Source organism: Eublepharis macularius, chromosome 9 (assembly GCF_028583425.1).
Source record: "Eublepharis macularius isolate TG4126 chromosome 9, MPM_Emac_v1.0, whole genome shotgun sequence".
NCBI classification, from domain to species: domain Eukaryota; kingdom Metazoa; phylum Chordata; class Lepidosauria; order Squamata; family Eublepharidae; genus Eublepharis; species Eublepharis macularius.
Window position 1 is genome coordinate 26,938,811 of NC_072798.1, and position 15,185 is coordinate 26,953,995.

Sequence of the window (15,185 nt, forward strand, 5' to 3'; positions counted from 1 at the left end):
TCCCAACTCTGTTAGTATTGTGTAACACCCTACTGTTATATGTTTGCCTTCATGACACCTCTGTCCTCCACAGAATAAACACACTTCAAATTATATTTCAGATTTAAAAAATTTCAACAACAATCACACTGAATTTCAATAAGAAGAATAACTGCTATGGAGTATTGCCGTTGAAATTACAAATGTGAGTTCAGGAAAGTACCATTCATGGAACAGAACCTTCCTCCCTTCCCACCTCAGCCTGTGATGCTCCCCAGAATGTGGGTGGTTGGTGGGCACTTGTGGAATGGGAAGACTCCTTAAGATCCCAGCCGACACATTTGCAATTCTGAAAATGCGCAAGAATAAAGTGACTTTTTGAGTTTTAAAATGAGAGCAAACTAAAATTAATTTTGTTTTTGAGATTTTTTTATTTAGACTGTTGGGAAGATGACTGAAGATGACTGACTGCACACATGGCTGGTGCAGATACACCAGTTGACAATCACTGGTTTTATTATTGCTGGCTGAGACATTCTGGCGGGAAGAAAAGGTAGTGAAATTAAATGCCATTCACTATCATTAAAATTACACTCTGTGTGTATGTCTCTCTCTCTCTTACTCTCTTTTAAAATAGTTTTGTACAGGGCTTTTTTTCTGGGAAAAAGGTGGTGAAACTCAGTGGGTTGCCCTCGGGGAAAATGGTCACATGGCTGGTGGCCCCGCCCCCTGATCTCCAGACACAGGGGAGTTGAGATTGCCCTCCGCGCCTCTGTCTGGCAATCAGGGGGCGGGGCCACCAGCCATGTGACCATTTTCAAGAGGTTCCGGAACTCCGTTCCACCGCATTCCAGCTGAAAAAAAGCCCTGGTTTAGTATCAGTTCAGTTGTCTCCAGAGTAGATAAACATCCCAGTCCAAGTCCCTATGTGGGCTTGGATGCACATAAAAGTCGTGCATATACGAAGGAATGGAAAGGAACAGAAGAGGGTTTTCACAGCTTAGGGCCATACACAGAAGCTAAATCACATTTCTGCTAAAGAATTTTACTTAGAACTGTTTTTTTCCCTTGACTGAATTATCAGCTGGTATGTGTGTGTATGTGGATTCCTCGTCCCTGCAATCTCCAAAAATGATATAATAGAGACATTTCCATCTCAGTACCTTCTTTTATTACCTGGTATCATTGGAATTAGCCACACTTGCTGGGAAAGATTTGGGTTGGTAAGAATGGATTAAATGATAACCTGGGTGGAGAGGTGAGATATTCATTCAATTGCATGGGAGCATTTCTTATTGAAGAAAACAAAAAATAAGTGGTCAACAACTTAAGCTGGCTCTCCTAATTCAAGATTTTGATACAGAGAAGCAAATATGGGATTCTTCCACTTCCAGTTTGAACTGGCACAGTCCCATAATACATGTGATCTACATGCATATTTAGATAAACCTGAAGGAAGCTGACATCAGGATGATTATTTGTTAATTGGTTCGAAACACTTGAGGTGGGAGAGCTGGTTAATATACTATACACCTTTGCTATGGATTTGGAAGGAGGGATGGTCTCCAGTGCTCTGACTGGGTAGCCCAGGAAAGCCCGATCTCATCAGATCTCAGCAGCTAAGCACAGGCAGCCATGGTTAGTAATTGGATGGGAGACCTCCAAAGAAGACCAGGGTTGCAGAAGCAGGCAATGGCAAATCACCTCTGTTAGTCTCTTGCCTTGAAACCCCCACCAGCTATTACTTGAGGGCACTTCCCACCACCACCATGTTCTCCAGTGGCTATTTATTCTACTTGAAATGAACAAGGATTGTGAATGTGCAAGGTTCGAATCCAGTAGCACCTTAGCAACCAACAAGATTTTTCTGGGAATAAGTTTTTGAGAGTCAAGATCTCCTCATCAGATTGAATATATGTATTCTCCTGTTCCTTAGAAATCTATCTGTAAATGGCACATCAGTGGTGCTCTCTGATGCCCATCCTTTAGTGACAACTGCTGAGCATGCCCAATCTGCTGGCATTCCTATTGTTCTCCTAACCAAAGTGGTATCCCAGAAAAGAACCATTCAAACCATAGATCATTTTCCCCCTGGGTTGATGTACTGCTCCTTAGGTTATGTATCTGACCATTATTCAGAAAATTAGCAATCAGAAGATCTTGGTATGAAAAATGAGCGGAACTTGGCATCAAGGAGAAAGAGGGGGAGTGGAATGACAAAATGGAGGAAAGGGGAAATCGAAAAGGCAGCATAGGAGGGTGGGGTGGGGGAGCGAGAGAGTCACAACCACCACACGCTTTGAGGTGATGAAGAATGGATTTTCATTGTCTGCCTCCAACTCTGCTCTACATGTATAGATGATTTTCTTGCAAACACAAGGAGCTATCCAATGAGCCAAGGTACCTTCTGATGACCAAGTTTGAGATATCTTATTCTGGTGTACATTGACATGGACACAACAAAGAGGCACCTCTTAGTATCTTTCATTAACTATGTTCACTCAGAATTCCTCCTCTCTCCTCTGCAAGGCTTTCTCCATGTTGTCTTTCACTGACAAAGCAACAGCAGCAGAAAATCCCTATCAGAATCCATTGCTGTGTAATCCTCCCCAAAAGCAACCAACCCCCAAAGGCTCTCTCCCTCTGCAGCCCCATTACCCAGAATGCCTTCTGCCCAATGTGTGGAATTTCCTGTTGTTCTGTGTCAGGCAGACTCATCCCCATCCAGACATCTCCAAACAAACGCCTTCCCTCGTTCATATATCCACAGTCTTGGTGCCTTAGTTTTTGGGTCACGAACACAGCGAGGATGGTTTGGTAGATGGTCTGCAGAGAGTGGATTTGTTTTCTTGTTTTAAAAAATTGAGGGAGGGAGAGTTGTACGCACAGATATCACAGCATTTCAGTGAGGCTTCCTCCTGCATTTTGGCTAGAAGTTCAGCCTCATCTTTAAGCCTGGATGTAAGGCAGCGGGGAGTCGAAAAGAGCAGCATCCACTGAAGTGTCCTCATTTGTTCTGTAAGATCCTTGATTTCTTGGTGTCATTTAAAGTTTGGCAAGGAAAGGGGAGGAAACAAGTATTTGAATGTTCTACTTTGTTTTCTCTTGTTGATGGGGCAGGGAAAAATAACAGGCAAGATTTTTAAAAAACCAAGAATAGTGTGCAGAAAGGGAGATTCTGAAGATGACCTGGAGGAGATTACGTTTAGACAGGTAACTCAAAAAAGGTTTGATTTTGTTTTACTTGGCTCATTGCTTGTATTTCCCCAATTTGAAACAGACAAGTTTTTTTTAAAGCTTCCTGTACAGACTCAGTATCACATACACCAAGACATCCTTTCCCTCCCACCCTATCCCATCCTACCCAACTGGCAGTAGACAGATGCAACGATATGTTCACTTGACCTTTGAATTGGGATGCTGAAGATTTTTAAGAACTAGATGGAAGAGCGATGTTGCAGAAAAGCTATTCCCACCTTCAGGAGAAAGAGCAACAGCGGCATGAAGTCTGTGGAGTTATAGGCGCCCTATTGAACTCCACTCTGCCTTGGCACTGGCATCCGTTTGAGATCTATATATAATATTTGTTTATGTATATATATATATTTATATATGTATATTGAGAGAGGTGTTTGTATCTGTTTTAGCACACTGTCCCATTCTCAGGTCTTGATTTGGGGCAGTTGGTCCTGGGGACAGGTTGGACGGAAGGGGCCAAGGTGCAGAAGAAGCCAGAAATCAGGGTGAGACCGAGGCCCCCCCACGCACAAAACATTGACCAGCCATAGCCGTGGCTGATGTCATCGGGAAGTCCGTACAGGTATCGGGGATATCGGGAGAGCTCGAAGTTGATTCCAGCCACACATGTGCACAGTGAAATGATGCAGAAGGTTCCTGGAAAAGGAGAAGAAGAAGAAAAAGGGGAAAGGAGAAATGTAGAAACATTAGAACCACAAAAGTCATTGCTTTCCTACTGCATGTAAAGGACAAAATCGGGTGAAATAAGCTAGAGCAGTAAGTGATAGGTGAATGCTCCATAGTTTGAATCTTTCTCAAGTCACCAATTATTTATTTATTTAAAACATTTCTATGCTGCCGTCCCACTCCGTTTAGGCTCCAGAAGGCAGCAAACAATCATGAACATTAAAACAAGCTTTTATAAAACAATTAAAAACAATAATGAAACAAACATACAAAACACATGCATAATTCAAACGCGTATGTAGGAACGAAGGTCAGTGAGGAAACACCAGACAAAATAGATGTCTTCACCCACTGATGGCAGACAATAATAGAAGGGGACAGATGGATCTCCCCACGGAGGGAATCCCGTGATTCTGGTGCCACAACCAAGAAGGTCCTTTCTCAGGATGACCCCCATCTAGCTTCAGATGGTGAAGGCATCCAAAGAAGGGCCTCTGAAGATAACTATAGTGGTCAGATAGGTTTATACAGGAGAAGGCGATTGCTAAGGAATGTTGGTCTCAAGTTGTAAAGGGTTTCAAAGGTCAATACCGGCACCTTGAATTGGGAGCCCATGTAGGTGGAACAAGACTGGAGTGATGTGATCCCTGCAAAACACTCCAGTAAGCATTCCAGCTACAGCATTCTGCACCTACTATGCCTTCCAAGCATTCTTTAAGGGCATGCCCACCTACATCACAATGAAGCAGTCTAATCTAGAGGGCATGTACCACAATGGCAAGCTGGTGAAAGGCACCTCTGGCCACTTGCTTATCCAAGAAGAGACCCAGATCCAGCAATACTCTATAAGCTATGAAGTTGCTCCTTTAGAGGAAGTGTAACCCCCATCCGGAAAAGGAGACATCAGTTCCTGGGTCCATCCTTCTGCGTAGCAGTAGCGCTTCTGTTTGTCAGGATTAAGAGCCAAGCTACAAGTGATGCCTGACATAGGTTGGACACTTGTCAGCTTCCCTCAAGTTTTGATGGGAAATGTAGGCATCCTGGTCTTGCAGCTGTAATGGAAAAGCCAAGGTGTAAAACCAGGATGCCTACATTTCCCATCAAAACTTGAGGTAAGCTGACAAGTGTCCAACCTGTGTAAGGCGTCACTTGTAGCATGGCTCTAAATTTCAGCTTATTAGCCCTCATCCATCCCCAAACTGCCCCCAGACACCATTTCACAATTTCCTCTAAAGCTTCCATTTCTTTCACAGAAACTGATCTTTGTAGTCTGGATCCATTGTAATTCTGCGAGAATCCCAGGTCCCACTATTAGGTTGGCACCCAAAGTGTATATGCCCAAATGCTGGCAGCAAGGATGGCTCCACCTCACCGCTGCTTTCCTGCCCCTTGGGGGAGGTAGGAGGGGTAGCCCACTTGGTTCAGCTGAATGGCTTGAGCTGGTCTTCCTGACCCCTGATGGTGGCAGCACTGCCTTGATGGCAGGCCCAACCCACACATAGCCATCCCACACTGGTCTGGTGCCCCAAACACTTGGATAGTGAACCAGCTTTGCCTCAAAGCTAGCTTGCCTATGATCCTGTAAGGGGTATATGGCATGGGACACAGGCACCTGGGGTACCTCATGGGCTTCATCTGGCCTTGAGCTGGGAGGGATTATGAACAGCAGTTAACAGGGAAAGGGCAACAGAAGCTTTTCCCTGCCAGGCCGAGCAGTGCCTCTGTTTAAAGACAGAACTTCCCAAGGGGCCTTTATCTCTATATTTAAAAAAATACAGTCTCAGCAATGTACTATTAGAAGTTAAAGCAAGATCACAGATCTCCCCCCTACACAAGACATGAGAACAACACTCTAGACACATTTATGACTGCGCCTGCCTGGCTGCACAACCATTTCCTGTGCTTTCCTTGGAGGCCATCAAAGCCAAGTGGCCCCAGGAGGCATTAAAGACAAAAGCTTGGTGGGACCAGGGGCTCCTCTTTGCTCTTACTGGCCTGGACCACACAGTGCTGCTGGGGTAGCTGGACCAAAGTGCATGTTGTGGCCACAGGTTGCACTGCAATAAATGACATCCCTCCCTTAGGGTTCCTCCTCCTCCACATTTGTCCACTGGGAAAATTTCTCATAACATACTTTGTCATTCCACCCATGAACTTGTCTGTACCCGACTTACTTGGGTGTTTCCTCTCTCACACTCAACCTTGTCATTCTGGAGGAAAAGAGACTAAATTAAGAAGTTGTGTAACTGTACAGAACACAAAAGCCTTGACTGATGAAAAAGGGGCCAACAGAATTACATTTCCTGCACTCCTTTTGAAATGCTGGCCTTTCCTCAACAGTGGTCAATGAAAGGCCCCAAATAATCCGTGGCTACTAAGGAGGAGGAGGTGATACGTCCCAGCTTCTTACTGACCCGCTGTTATTTCCCCACATTCCAAAAATATCATAATTTTTAAAGCCGACTTTAATTTTCCCTGGTTGATCCACCGTGGGCAGTGACATATTAGTCCACAGAAATATATGATTCATACTTCGGACTTCATTAGGAAAGGAGATGCGATGATTAGTGCTTAAAAGTTCTGACCCAAGGCTCTAGAGGCTGCCATTTAAATCTGTCATGATGATTTGTGTACATCGGCTGAGCTGTGAGAAGTCTGTTTGTCTGTGATTCAGTTTCTAGATGAGGAAAATACTCGCCCTTTTCTATCCCAAAGGCATTTCGGCCAGGATTCTTCTCCATTGCAAATTTCCCCTTGGATTTCAGGAGCGGCAGATCATGGTGGCACAATTCTGCCCTGCTGTGATAAACAGAAGCCCTGATCTATATGCATCAGGCTGAATGACTGCATGAAGCAAAGCTCCATCCTGGTCATGGGGAGAGAGTCCTAAGCAGATATTTATGTTGCCAAGGGACAGACGAATGTGCTCCTTTTCCAGAACTTTCTATTTGCACAGGTTGTCTTGTGAGCTTTTTTTGTTTCTTGCATCGTTGCTGCTGCTGTCACCAGTTTGTTTCTGTTACACTCTTTTATGCCATTTTATATGCAATCAATGCAAACATAAAATTAAACATTTAATGGGGAACACGCATTGCAAGAAAACAGAAACAGGTGTGAAATTAAAAATCATTCACCCAAATGAGAAAGGAAATGAAAACTGGGCTTTCCATTCAAAATGTGGCTGCATTTCTACCACAAGATCCTTGCAGTCATTCGACTAGCCGTGCTCCATCTTCACTCACCTCTAGAGAGTCTTGGAGCATTTATTCCCTTTTAAATGTATATAGAATGGACAATATGCAAATATGCAATATGAAAAACAGAAGCTTAAAAATCTACAATCATAGAAATACATATCCTATCAGATTATCATATTTAGACTATGATACTTTGTCAGAAATCATAAACACACTGCTTCCAAATAATTATATGAGGTTTAGAATTTCTTCTCTAACATTTTTGTTATGTTTAGACCTGTTCCGATATCTTATAAGTGGTTGCCAACTATTAAAATTTTTTCCTCAGTTGCCATTTTTTAAAAAAAATATTAAAACAGAAAATAGCATTGGACTGCAGAAAGAATATTAAAAGCAGAATAAATAACAGAAAGTAACTTTATACAGTAAACATAAACAAAATATGTAATGTTGTCATTTCCACTTCCCTGTATGCAGTAACTTTTTCCAGAATCATGACATACCACATTCAGTTTGAGGTAAGGTTTCTTGTTTCCAATTCTGAAAGAGCAATCATCTTGTTGACAAAAATATATACTGAATCAGACCATTGGTCACTCAAGGTCAGTATTGTCTATTCAGACTGGCAGCAGCCCTCCAGGGACTCAAGTCAAAGTCTTTCACATTATCTTCTACCTGATCCTTCTAAATGGAGATGCCACAGACTGAACCCGGGACTTTCTGTTTGGTAAGCTGACACTCTACCACTGAGCCACACCCCTTGCCTGAAATTGGAAGTACATTTCTAATCTGGTATCTATATTTAATCAGTATTTCTTTTGGGGGAAAAACCTGGGAGAGCAATCTTAGGTTTAGACGAGAGCTTACCTTGAACTATTTCTTCTGAGATCTTAATCTGCACCTTCCCCCCACACCATCACTGATTTATTAGCAATCGGGCAAGGCCACCAAATATGGAGAAATGACTCAACCATGCTGTTACACTTTAACAACATCTTAGAGGTTGGTGCTAACATTCTGGCTACTCTATCAGGTGTCAGATAATACCACCTATATTTTAAGTGTGCCCTGACCTGGATAGCCCAGGTAAGCCTGATCTCGTAAGATCTTGGAAGCTAAGCAGGAACAACCGGGGTTAGTAATTGGATGGGAATCTTCCAATGTAGATCAAGGTTGCAGAAACAGGCAACCACAAGCCACCTCTGTTAGTCTTTTGCCAAGAAAATCCCAGCAGGGCTCACCATAAGTCAGCTATGACTTGATGGCACTCTCCACCCCCACTTTAAGTGCATGCTCCCACATGCCTTCTTAAAATGTGTTGAGAATCTTTGTTGGAGTTTGTCCTTGATCAGGTCCAAACATGCATGGATCGATGTCCAGGTTGACTTTTATGTCTAGCTCCATGATACCCATCTTTTCTTGAAACTCTTCTCTCTATAAGGGCGTTGAGGCAAGCTATCTCAGCAAACACACATTTCCAAAATGAAGGAGGTGGCACTTATTTATTATTTATTTATTATTTATTTCATTCAATTTATACCCCGCCCTCCCCACAGATGGGCTCAGGGCGGCTGATCTCACATAGCAGAACAAGCAACTGATACCTGCTACAGTTGCACCTGAGAGTGGCACACTAAGGTGGAACAGTGTGTTCACACATGTATTTTCATCACTTGATAACTGCAACATCAAGAAGCAACTTGGATGTATGGTGCCGCTTTTGGAGATCCAACACCACAGAGAGAACTCTCATAACACTTCCTGTGTATCCGACCGTTAACATCACCCTGGTAACTTGTCAGATGAGGCAAGTTTAAAAACCACAGTTTAAAAACCACAGTGCGGCAGCCATGCAGTTCAGCAGCAGCTAACTGCAGCGGTCAGGTGACAAGAAGGGGGAAATAGGATTCCACCTAGCCTTATGAAAATTGAGGCTCACTCACTCATTCAATCTGAGCGCCTTGTCACACAACTGCACAACTGCTCTTGGGTGCGCCCTACTCAGCTGTGCACCTTTTGCTTGCCTCACTGCCTGTCTGCTTGCCTGATTCGTCTCTAGATACCAGCTCTGATTAAATAACAACAATAACTGTGCTGATATACTGCTCTTATAGATAGATTTAAAAAATTAGATCTGCCTTGCCTTTCAGGACATTGCCAAATGGAATCTGAATTCTACAAATTCTATGTGTGGTTTTAAGTCTTTGAAATGTAATGTTTTATTGAAATGTTTATACAGTGTAATCTGCCCTGAGCCTGCTGGTGTGGGGAGGGCGGAATATAAGTTGAAGCAAATAAATAAATAAATAAAATACAAGACGGTATGGGAGATGACTCTGCCTTTGCCCCACTCTTGCATTACCAAGGGTGATTGAAAAGTACTCTTTCATCGTATATCAGTTACACATTGTATATCAATTACAGCTCCAAAGAGCTCAGAGCAGCAAACCTAGTTCTCATTCCTCCATTTTATCCTTGCAACAACTGGTGAAGCAGTTTAAGTTGAGAGAGAGTGACTGGTTCAATGTCACTCGACAAACTTCATGGCTGAATAGGGATTTGAACCCGGGACTCCCTGGTTCTTCTAATCCAACATCTTAATGACTACACAACTCTGGCTGAAGCCTCTTAAGTCCTTGCAGTGACTAGTTTCCAAAATAGGGCTGTAAGATTAGATAGACATGAAGTGCTTTAAAAAACAAAACAAAAGGAGGTGGAAAATCAGACATGAAATTTTGTGCTACAGAATGTTTATATCAGTCTATGGCTGGACATGTGGGTTCCAATGACCGAAAAAAATGTGGAACATTTCTGATGTTCTTGGATGTCCTTGCTTGTTTACAAAGGCAAGATGGGTCTCATGCTAGAAGCTTGGAAACCAAGCCCCAGCTCTTTCCTGCCTGGCCACTGAGGCAGTTGGCCAGAAGAGGGAGCCACAGGCACATTAAGCCACATTTCCATTGCTCCTGGGTACTGCCAAAGGGGTTGATGGAAGGGGGAGTGGCAGACACAGTTAAAAAGCTGAGCTCCGGGTGACTCAGCAAAGCACCAGTTGACTTGGGGAACCACTGACAAATCACTGTGCAACCCCTGCAGTCTGCATTCGAGCTGCCGCCGACTCGGAAAGCACAAGTGTACAGGCCTGGCTATAGGAGATAAGGGGAATCAAAGGGCTTGCGAACGTGGCTGTGGATTTTTAAGAACAGAAACATGGCGAGCCAGGGTTGTGTAGTGGTTGGAGTGTCAGACTAGGTTTGAAACCCCACTCTGGCATGGAAGCCTACTGGGTGACCTTGGGCCAGTCACACACTCTCAACCTAATCTACCTTGAAAGGTTTGTTATGCGGAAATAGTGGAGGAGAGGAAAACCATGTAAGCTGCTCTGAGTCCCCATAGGGGAGAAAGGTATGAATGTAATAAATAAATGTTAGAGTCAATTCCACTTCCTTTGGATACTGCAGAAATGGGCCTGATGTAGATGCTTATTGGCCCAAGTTGCTTTCCCCCTTGCTGGAGGATCAGGTGCGCAAGCCCCTTTCCACCATGCTCACAACACAAACACTTCTCATAAATCTGTGATGTAGACATTCCTCATAAATGTCTATTATGTGCAGAAACCCACATTGTGCAGTTCTCCCCCCTCTTCAGTCATGTATATTGGACCATGGAGTATGCACATGGAACATTCGTGCCAAACATTGTGTTATGAGTGGAGGGGATATTGTGCACTTGTTCTTCTAGATGAGGAATAAGATCTGCAGCCCAGGAGAGCATTTAAACAGGCCCTGGTTACCTGTCCAGTATGAGCTGATTCCTGGTTCTGGCTCTTCCTGGACCTTTGAAGGAGCTCACCCTGCCCTGAGATCCTCAGAGGTTGCTACATCCAAAGACTTCTATTCTAACAGGTGCATCTGGCCATCTCTACCCATCTTGCCCACCCCCCATACATAGAGAGCAATCCCGAACAAGTGGCTCAGAATCCTATTCAGGTCCATTCTGTGGGGCTTACGTCCAGGAAAACGTTCTTAGGAAAATCCATAACATAGAATCATAGAATCATAGAGTTGGAAGGGGCCATACAGACCATCTAGTCCAACCCCCTGCCCAGCCATAACAACCATCGTTCTTAGGAAGACGGCACTAAATATGTGGAACGAGTAACCTAAAATGGGACCCTGGCCAGAGAAACGCTGCATCCTATTAGCATCTTCAGTTCTTTCACAGCCTTATCGAATTAGGGATAAACAAAACTCAACTCCTTCCTGTTCCACGGTGACAAGCCCTGCTCTGCCGGAGCAGCTTTGCAGCAAACCCCTTCTGTGCACGGATTAAACGCCTCAGCAGCATGAGGCTCTTGAGAGTGCTTTATTGTTCAGCGCACACTTGCATGGAATATAAATGATTGTTTAATTACACTCCGTAGCTTCATCATCGGCTAGCAGACGGGTGCGTGACAGATAGGGTTTAGTTTAAATCTGCACCTATTTATTTATCAAAATGCCTTGGAAAGAACAAACAGCCCTACTGGCTAACTCCGAGCCTGTACTATGTGAGAACACGAATCCTCCTAGATCAGACTGGAATGTTCTTCTTTTAAAAACCTAAGAATCCACGAAGACTAACACCCAAGAGTCTTTTAATTGGGTGAATTTGGGCTGGTTCTACCACGACACAGCAGCTGAGCCCCCTCCTCACCAAGTGCCTGTGTGGGGAAGTCTCCGGGTGTGCCAGGCTGCATACCGGCACAGCGGCATCTGCTGCTGTGTTTGTGAGGGTCAGAAAAAACTTGGAGGGTGACCCACAGGAAGCCACCTGATTTTGCTGCCTGCCCATTGCTGGTTTCTGAGGCACGGAACATATAAAGAAAGGAGGGCTGTATTGTAGGGAGGTGGTCTCAAAGAGAGGCTTCACTAACGAGTTAGGAACCATGGACTTCACTGCTATGATGCCGTATGTACTATCGATTGCTTTTAAGTATGTGCTCCTATATACTACCTATTGTTTTACATATGACCCTACTGGGTAGTTTGTTTAATGTCAGTTTTAGAACTGCTTATGCTCTGCTTCAGCATTTCTTCAACTCTATTGGATTTTTGCTGATGTTATGTCTTTGCAAATTTGCATTTATATATCCTATGGCATTGCTTCCTGAAATATCCTTGATATTGACAGTGCTAATCTCACTCTCTGTAATCCGCCTTGAGTCTCAGTGAGAAAGGCGGACTATAAATGACATAAATACATAAATAATACCAATAATCTGGGGGCTCCTCAATGTCTCAAGCAGAGGGTTTTCTTAGCTTTCCTACATGAGATCTTTTAAGGTGATGGTAGGACACACTGGATGGTCTGTGTTCAGGTGGGCACAGGGCCCAAGTCACGCAGCGTTATTGTAAGGGTAAAATGAAATAAGGTAACCCCTCTTGAACCCTTGTGTTGGATAGGGCCTACATAAATGTTGTGGTATGGGATAAGTAAGTTAATCTAATTTATTAGATTTCTTGCCTGCCCTCCCTGCAAGTGGGCTCAGGGCAGGTTACACCACCATACAGCAATAAAATAAATTAAAACAATACACAATAAAAGATAAAACACACTATTTCATTGTTCCAATACAAAAGTTAAAACTACAATTTAAAATGCAGCATGAAATGGTTTACCATAATACATCCCACACAACAGTATCATGGAGGTAAGGCAGGCAGGTCGCCAGAATGTAAAACAAGCGGACCAGAGGCTGTAGGAGAGAGGCCAGCAGGACCCGCATGAATATGGTTCTGTTTGAACAAGGGATTCCTTTGGCCATGGAATTCATAGCATGAACCCAGCAGTAAAGGAATGTGATGAGTGCAAACCATGGGAGGAGTCAGTCATTTGAAGCATGGTGGAGGAGATGTGTGACCATGCTTCTGTTCAGAAACAGAAAATACAACCAAGTGGGGATGTGATAATACTTCGCTTATCCCAATGGGTTGCCAACATGGTGGCACATACATCAAGTCATCATCTGATAAATGGTCAGTTGTCCCCTCCTGTAATAAGGACTTCTAACACCTGATGGTACGAACGTACAAAGCTATTTAGGGCATTTGAACCTGCTCTTCCTCCAACAAGCTCCGAGTTTGTATGTGGTTCTCCCTTCCTCATCTTATCGTCACATCCACCCCGTGAAGTTGGTTAGGCTGAGAGAGAGTCACTGACCCAAGCACACTCAGAAAATTTCATGTCAGAGTGGAGATTTGAACCTGGATCTCCCAGATACTAGCAACTATATCAAACTGGATATGAATCATCCTTATTGTCCTTATTGGGAATGACAAAGAATCTCCAGTTCTTGGGAAAGAAAGGTCTTTCCTAACAGCTGAGATTCTTTTACTAGATATGCCAACGGGTGAAACTTGGACTTCCTGTATTTCCTGTATATCGAGCCAAAGCTGATCTCCTTTATCTTGAAAATATTAATAATACCAGGGATTCCCTGTAAACTACTTTCTGTTGGATATTTTTAACAAACATATTGGTAATGATCGAGGATTTGGAGTAGGAAAGTAGATAGATTTGAAGAATAAATTTTCCTGTGTTCTGATCGCTCTTAATTTTAAAAAGAGAAAGGGAGAAGATTTGGTGGGGGGAAAGAGTATTTCTACCCCTCCCCTTTTCTAACAGCATTGTTCTGAAGATCCAGGAGCCACTCCAAGGAGAGTCTGCATCACCTAACCTGCCTAATCAGCCTCCTAGGTTGATTGGAGTCTCCAGCCTAGCCTACCTCAATAGGTTGTTGTGAGGAAAAAATGGAGGAGAGGAGAATGATGCAAGCTGCTTTGGGTCCTAATTGGGAAGAATGGCAGGGGATAAAGAAAGTTTATAAATGAGCACGGGGGGGGCATTGCTCTGTTGATTTGACTAACCAGCAGATACAATGGCGAAGCAGCCAGAAAAGGGGTCAGGAGAGAGAGAGAGAGAATGGGAGAGAGAGGGAGGGGCTAAGTCTATGCCTTGTACTGTGCAGGTACAGGAATCAACTGTAATAAAATGGTGTGTTCCCTATATGTTTAAATGCATATGCATGCTGGGTTGTTTGTGGCTTGGTTCAATTTGTTGAGTTACCTGTTCTGCATTTGGTTAATTTTTGCTTTCTGACAGTGGCACAAATGAGTTCCAAATGAACTGTGGGCGGCTTAATAACAGTGAGAATTATATTGCTGGAAGGCAGGTAACCAAAGATACACACCTGCAACGAACAGGAAATTTTCTTGCGCTTCACACTTGGACACACCCCGCCTGATCTCTGCCCCGTGTTACCACATTTCAACCTTCCTTGCCTTCCTCATGATTTAATTGGAACTGCCCTTCATTGTTAGAAGGAAGGACTGGGCTGCAGCTACAGCAATAAAGGGACTTTGACATCCTTTGAGTTTGACCTCTTAGCAACACAGACCATCCATCCAATTCTCCCGGATGCATATAATACACCTAATTCTAAACTAAAAAAAGAGATTAGCATCTCTGAATCTGACTTTGGCTTTTTAGTTTTAAAAGGAAATGTACAATTGCTGAAATTTATCAGTTTGACAACCTTGGAGAACTTTGCTGCTTATCTGCAGCGTAGATAAGGAGGCTTCCTTCTGCTGTTGAGAATAAGCAGATCCAGGCACTTTGCAAAACTCTTCTTCCTCCCTTTCCCTTCTTTTATATCTCAAGAACTTTGTGGATGTGAAAGCATGCTCTTTCATTCCCTCCCCCAAAATGGTAGTTCAGGACAATGTATTCAAGGATTTCATTTTTTTAAAACCCTGGTTTCGATCTAGCTGTTACTGTATTTGTTTGGCTTCTAACTATGAAAAGCTTGTGTATGTGTTATTTAATTTTAAAAGGTATACGCTGCTCTTCAAGAAAAAGAAACTGATTGGTTCCAAACTGGTTTATATGTGGAAATTTAAGTGCCATTTATATTGTGATACCAAATTAAAATGACACCAGAACAATAATAACCTCCTTATGTATATAGTAGTTTAGAGTGTTCATATGTGATAAAGGATGAACATCATTGCAATATTATAGTTGAATATATAATTGATCATGCAA

At 43.2% G+C, this 15,185-nt stretch overlaps 1 protein-coding gene across 1 annotated transcript in view; it reads right to left on the reverse strand.

Annotated features, from left to right (window-relative positions):
* Positions 1-812: 812 nt before the first annotated feature.
* Positions 813-15,185, reverse strand: part of TMEM178B (transmembrane protein 178B) — a 343,780-nt gene continuing 329,407 nt past the window's right edge. The window contains exon 4 of the mRNA XM_054989269.1: positions 813-3,873. Within this exon, the coding sequence (XP_054845244.1) occupies positions 3,623-3,873 (251 nt within the window). The 3' untranslated portion in view covers positions 813-3,622. The remainder of the gene's footprint in view (positions 3,874-15,185) is intronic.